The sequence below is a fragment of the Eucalyptus grandis genome, chromosome 8 (genome assembly GCF_016545825.1).
Source record: "Eucalyptus grandis isolate ANBG69807.140 chromosome 8, ASM1654582v1, whole genome shotgun sequence".
Classification (NCBI taxonomy): domain Eukaryota; kingdom Viridiplantae; phylum Streptophyta; class Magnoliopsida; order Myrtales; family Myrtaceae; genus Eucalyptus; species Eucalyptus grandis.
The window spans coordinates 12552559-12559079 of NC_052619.1; the positions used below are offsets into that span (position 1 = coordinate 12552559).

Genomic DNA, 6521 nt, shown 5'->3' on the forward strand with positions numbered 1-6521 from the left:
GTTTTGTTTTTTTTGTTCCCAGGAACAAAAAACGAAATTTCTGTTCCTGGGAACAGAAATAGGGTGCCAACCATGACTTTTGGTGGCTAGCACGTGTTGCTCTCAGGGGTTTACTCTTCGTTATCCCATGCCTTTCGGACGTCCGTGCAGTACGGTGCGTGAGTTTCGGTCAAAAAAAAACCATAAATAGGTACCAAAACACCGAATCTTTTTTCATTAAGAAACCTATAAAAATTATAAAATCCATTTAGGTAAGAAAAACTATTTGAATCAAGCTTTATTCGCGAATTCAAATTAGAGACATATTTCAATCAAGTTGAGTGGGGTCGAAGGCGTGTTTTTTCAATGGAAGTTGGAATTACCGTGAAAAATTACGAATAATTACGGACAAGTGTATCTACTTTAAAAAAAGACGGCATACGTGGCACCTTTATATCCCTTTCTACGCGATGCCTACGCATAATATGTCGGGCGGTATGACCCGAAAATAACCTAATCACATGATTCCGTACAGCTCCGAAGGTCCTACCACTGATTTCCGTGCACGTGTCACGCATGAAGGAGGGCAAAAAAAAAAAAAAAGATTTTCCCTAAATACAAATCGAAAGACAAACAAAGGGCCGCCAGCTGGGCCGCCTCCCCACGTGAGAGAGTTCAGGTACGGAGCTAGGCTCGGGCACGAAAACGACCGCTTCGGGGGACGCGCCCTGTAGGGTCACCTTCGGTCAACGCCCCTGCCCAACCTCGAGCACGTCGGGATCGATCCGAGCCTGCTTTCCTCCCTCGCCAGGCCTACGCTACACAGTACACACCATACAAAACCTGAAGGACGGACGGGGACGGGGACGGGGACGGGACCGCCTCGGGAGCCGGACCGACCGCGCCGTGCTGACGTGGCGGCCGGGGGCAGCGAAGGTGACGTGCGCACTCGCGTCTCGGGCCGGCTCCAGGGAGAAAAAACCTCGGTCAAACGGTTTGGTTGTGCGTTCGAGGAGGTGGACCGCAGCTTTCGGGCAAGCGTGCGCCTGCTTACGTGGCCGGCTCTATAATATATTCCACGGACCAAAATTAAAATTAAGTACATGGCAATTTCTTCTTTTCTTTCTGCCGAACTATCTTCAGGTTAATTAATTCCCATCGTGACGGTGACGCTAACCTTTGAAAAGCAAAACATAGGAGGTAATATAAATCGACGTGACGGTAGGTATGTTGCCTTGGGAATACATAATTATTTGTTATGTAAAAAAGTATGCATCGTACACAATTTTTTTTTTGTCCATTCTATTTTAACCATTAGCTTATCCCACCATGCATCTCTACAGGATGGGTGTGAAAATTGAAATTCACATCTGAAACTAATCGTCTTTACTCAAATTTCTGAAAATGTGAAAATTCGAACTTCTCACTTCTCATTTTTCATATGGAAAGGATAATCACCGGTACTATATACTGATTAGCATGATACCAATTGCTCCTAAGAATATAATTGTTGGTGATAGATAAAAGCTTACATGTTAAATTGTAATGCATTGATGATATATATATGAGGGGGAAATTTTTTTTTAAAATTCATAGACTTATTATACGATGATCGATTCGATATTAAAACTTTCAATTCAATCAATCCAATTATAAATTCTTTAACGATTTATTACTTGTTTCATTACAACCAAAATAAATTTTCGTGGACACCAACTGTCCCACTTTAAGGTGAACAATTTTTTGCCATGCAAAAAAAAAAAAAGGTGAATTTTTGTATTTTTTATTCTTTTTTTTTGTTTTGTTCTCTTTTTACTGTTCTACTTCCTCGAAGGGCCGGCAGGTCGTCCGGACATGCGTGAATCGACTCTGACACGCATCAATCAGGGGATATGCTTTTCAGCTTCAATAGAACACTGAAATATGCCCATTTTATCGTGGCTCCAAGGTCATGTCCTCCTGTTCAAAAAAAAAAAAAAAGGTCATGTCCTCACAACGCGAAGAAGCATGGCTCCAGAACTCAAAAAGTGATGACTGTTAAGCTTTTGGAAAAAATATTTTCCTTGAATTCGATCGCTCGTATGACTCAAAAAATAAATAAAATTTTAAAAAATGTTTTTCCAATAAAAATAATATTTTCTATTAATTAATTATTTTAAGTAATATAAATGATAAATTTTGAAAAAATATTTTTAAAATTATCGATTATCCATGAAATAAATGAAGTATGGTTGCAGATTGGGTTGCTAAAGCCCATAAGAAAAAACAATTACCTCTGGATTGGGTCTTATCCCCTCCCCAAACTTTGCTAGACTTATTATGTAATGATGCCTATTTATCGGGCCTCTTATCTTTGCATACTTAATGAAATATGCATATTTCTGACCAAAAAAAAAAAAAATGAAGCCTGAAATCACTTTTCAGTGTCAACATGCATGTGTATGACATGAAACCCGCAAGCGAAATTTCACCCGGTGAATGTCCGGCGATACCACAAATGGGTAGCTAATTGGGGATGCAAAGCCTCCTATTTAAACATGTATTAGAGTCCAGTGTTGTAGCATTGTTCGGTATTGCCGATGAGGAGAAAATGGCGACCCGAAATGAGCGACATGAACATGACATAGCGTCTGCAATTACATTACGGTGAAGATGTACATTTCACCCGCAATCAATTCGATCGACCATCGCTTGAAATCAACTTGGAAAGTTACAAGTATTGCACTAAAGTATGCATTTTGAATCCGCATGAGAGACTAGAGAGAGTGAGATTCTTCGACCATTGAAAGGGGAGTAGAGCAACATGTGAATGACAAGTATTATCATGTTATTCAGCACATTTGCGAAATAACCGACCAGGTGCACTTCGAGCGTTGTTGTCCTTGGTGCTCATGACGAGACATAACCATTTCACAATTTTTCAGTTCATGAATCTAAAGAGCAATCATCCACACCATGTCGCGAATGAAACCGTGCGAAGCAGGCGGATGTTCAATGAATGAAAATGTGTCGGCAGTGACGCACGACTCTCTCTGTCTCAACCGCCAAAAAGATCTGTTGCAATAAGGATACAGCATCCCATCACAATCTAGTGGATCAGATGCTCAGATAGCTCAGCTCAACAAACAAAATGCAGGAGGTAAACTGGCAAAGAGAATGAGACGATCCATCTTATTATCGACTTACCAAGCATAAAGTGCAATATATACTTCTACATAAAGCAGAATCCTCATCCATCATTGGATACACCTACAACAGGGTCATTGCCATCATAATCTGCATTTGAGCCAACTGAAGGAGAAACCGAATTGGGAGTTGAGGACGAGGTGGGTGAAACGACACTGCCGTTTGCTGTATTTGCTGCAGCAGATGTTGGAATCAGCCCCTGAGCTTCCATTGCTTCACGGGCTGCCTTTTCCTTGGCCTTTTTGGCTCTTTCAAACACATCTTCCTGTGGCAAAATTGATATGGGCGTTTATTCATATAAAACAATGAAGTAATTGACTCATAACATGTACAGTAAAAAGAAAAAGATGACAAGACCCTATTTGTTACAAGGCTGTTTCAGCTGGTTAATCTCTGGTTAATCTGTATACGTCTGCTGAAGTGGTGGTAAAGACCAGCTTGAAAGATGACAAGAGAAGTCGAAACCATCTACAGCAAGATCTAGCAGTCTCCAAAATTCCAGAAGAAAGAGTGATTACAATTTCGTCTTCATACAATCAGGGAATTACCAGCCCATGTTTATTCACTGTGCTAAAAAATGTTAGAGAAGTTTTTCAATTCCTTGTCAGAAGGTTTTAAATTCGCATGACAATTTCAGCTCAGACTCTTACAAATAAGTTCTATTCTACATCCTAAAAGATATTGAGTAATTCCACTAATGGGATCGTGGTAGTTTTATCCAATTACATCCTTCTCATTCTCAATGATGATTCATCTTCCCGTGACAATTATTCCCAGATAAAACCCTTTTTTCTTCATCATTTTAGATTCTTTCTGGAGGGAACAAACCTCTCCGACGACTTCAGATCAACGAGCTCCATAATTAAATTGCATCGAGGGAAAATATCATTACGTACAAACATTCATATCGTTGCCAATTACCTGGAATTCTTGCACTTGCTTCTGTTGTTCAGCTTGTAACCTCCCGACTGTGCTCAAGAACTCCCCGACCACAGACTCAACACGCTCGTTCAGTGCTTCAGCCAGAGCCTTCCCCAAGAAGAAAGCATCCAACACAGTTCTACTCTCATTTCCACCTACACGATTTCAGCAAATGGGCTTCAGACAATGTGACAAGTGCACCATAAGGACGATCTGCATCCCGATTGGAATGAGACCCCAGGGGACCCAATAACAATGAATTCCAAAACCCTCTTCCCCCTTTCTGGAATCCAAGACCTTTTTACTACTAGAACAATGTCTTCACAGCACTTTGCAATGGACACGAGACTGTCATGAGAAGAATAGGCATAAACGATGGAAAGAAAACTTCGAAAAGAAACTAACAACAGGGGAACCCACAAGAAGCAAGCAAACAAGACTATAAACTCTGCCGCTATCGTTTTTTCCCTCAACCATGTAATTAGCAAAGATGCACTGACTTATTTGACAACAGGCAAGATATAACAAGAGACAAAACACTTCATACTTAGCTAAACAAGAGCTAATTGCACCCATGTAGAGCGTGACAAATTAGCTTCAAAGTCCGAATTCGCGTCGCACGCATACCAATTTGACAATCATTCTATCTAACCAGAAACATCCGCCGAGATTCACCCTGCGTTTCAATCGATTCAATTAGACATACAACCTCCCCTTCGTATACTTCAAACGGCAAAAATCGAACCCAATTAGAGAGAGAGAGAGAGCAAAACAAGTTTCGAACTTTCGATGCGGACTCATGTGGGAAGTACCTGGAGGAGGGCCGCCGGGTCTCGTGCTGCTATCGCGCCGGACGCTCGTCCTCTGCGAAATGAGGCTCCCCGCGAAACGCGGCGTCGGAGGAGAGACGGAGACGGAGCTTCGCGAGAAGAACGAGAATGGCGGAGAAGAGAAGCGGCCGCCGCCGTGATTGCCCGACTCGCCCATGGGCTTCGGAGAGATTACGGCGGCGGTCGTGGTGTTCAGGCAACGAGCAGACATCCCGCAGCTCATTCTCTCTTCCCGTCTCGCTCAGGTTCTCTGTTTCTCTCTCTCTCTCTCTCTAGGGAATTGGCCGGGACATTACAGATATTTTTCTTGTACGAGAAAACCCTGTGCCCATACCGACAATAGAAAAACGAAGGTGTCCATCTATGTGTTTTTATTTATTTATTTATTATATAGATCTAAAATGTCATTTGCCTCCCTTTAATATTGTATTTCAATTTAGCTTTTACGAGAAAATAGTAAAATTGGCCAATGAAAATAAATGAAAGGGAAACAGAAAACAAAAGTTAACACTACCATCTTTTTAGTCGACGTTGCACGAGTTGGGGAAAAAGTTTGCTTTCAATCATCGAAAGTATAGTAAAAAGTTGAATTACTGATGAGACACATAATGTTGGATACTTTATAATTTTCCATTGAATCATAATTACTGCCTTTATTATTAATCCGTCATGATATTTGCAGGCGAATGAAAAATGGCCGTGCGGGCACGTAGCGTGCATGAAGCCGGCATCGTCTCAAGTGCATTTCATAACATTTTTATTCGAATGAACAATTTTTTTTTAGAAATAATCTTTTTTAATTTTTATTTTCTAAAATAATTTATGAGTAAAAAAACGCATTTGATAGTAGTAACTACACAAAATTTAAATTCTAAAAATAGAAAAATAATAGGAATACGTTTGATACGACCCATAATTTTTTTTGTAACGTAGGATTTCTTTTATTTTTTAATAATTTTTTAAGATTTTTTTCCTCTCTTCTTCTTCTTGCTCCTCCTTTAGCCAGCACCTGCAGCAACGACATTCGATGACCAACGGCTGGCTAGTGGCAGCGACAACATTCAGCAACTAGTGGGCCGCAAGCGGCAAGGAAGAAAAAAGAAGAAAGAAAATGACTTATTTTTATGAATTGATTCCGGAGACAAAAGCTATTTTCTTTTCTTTTGCTTGTTTCTGGTTCAAATCTATTCCCTAACTACTTTTTTATTTCAGGGAATAGAAAAATTAGGTCCGTTTGGTAATACTTCTATTCCAAGAAACAACTTCTTTTTAGATATAGTTTTTTTTTTCTATTTCTATTCTCCAGAACAATTTCTCAATAGAAGAACACATTTAATAACTACACAAAATTTCTATTCTCAAAATGAAAAAATAATAGAAATGCGTTTGGTACAAATTACAAAAAATTTTGTAATGTAGAATTTCTTTTAATTTTTTTCTTATTCTTACTTATCGCTACTGCCAACCGCCGCCGATTAACAATGATTGCCACAGCTAATTGACGCTGACTGCCGCCGTTGACGACCACACGATCGCCGCCAATGATTGCCAATGTCGGTGGATGGCCGTTGCCGATAGTGGTGGGGGAAGCGGGGGGGCAGCAAT

The 6521-nt window shown here is 40.3% G+C and overlaps 1 protein-coding gene across 3 annotated transcripts; it reads right to left on the minus strand.

Annotated features, from left to right (window-relative positions):
* Positions 1 to 2615: 2615 nt before the first annotated feature.
* Positions 2616 to 5217, minus strand: LOC104456546 (uncharacterized protein At4g13200, chloroplastic). Of its 3 annotated transcripts, none has more exons than XM_010071357.3 (4): positions 4899 to 5217; positions 4087 to 4241; positions 3166 to 3430; positions 2616 to 3033 (listed from the first exon to the last, which is right to left on the minus strand). In XM_010071357.3, the coding sequence occupies exons 1-3, from the start codon at positions 5137 to 5139 to the stop codon at positions 3209 to 3211; spliced, it is 618 nt and encodes a 205-aa protein (XP_010069659.2). In that variant the 5' UTR covers positions 5140 to 5217; the 3' UTR covers positions 2616 to 3033; positions 3166 to 3208. The 3 variants fall into 3 exon arrangements, with proteins under 3 accessions (XP_010069659.2, XP_039154884.1, XP_010069658.2); XM_039298950.1 differs by having other exon boundaries at positions 2616 to 3067; XM_010071356.3 differs by lacking the exon at positions 2616 to 3033 and having other exon boundaries at positions 3120 to 3430.
* Between the last annotated feature and the right edge of the window lie 1304 nt (positions 5218 to 6521).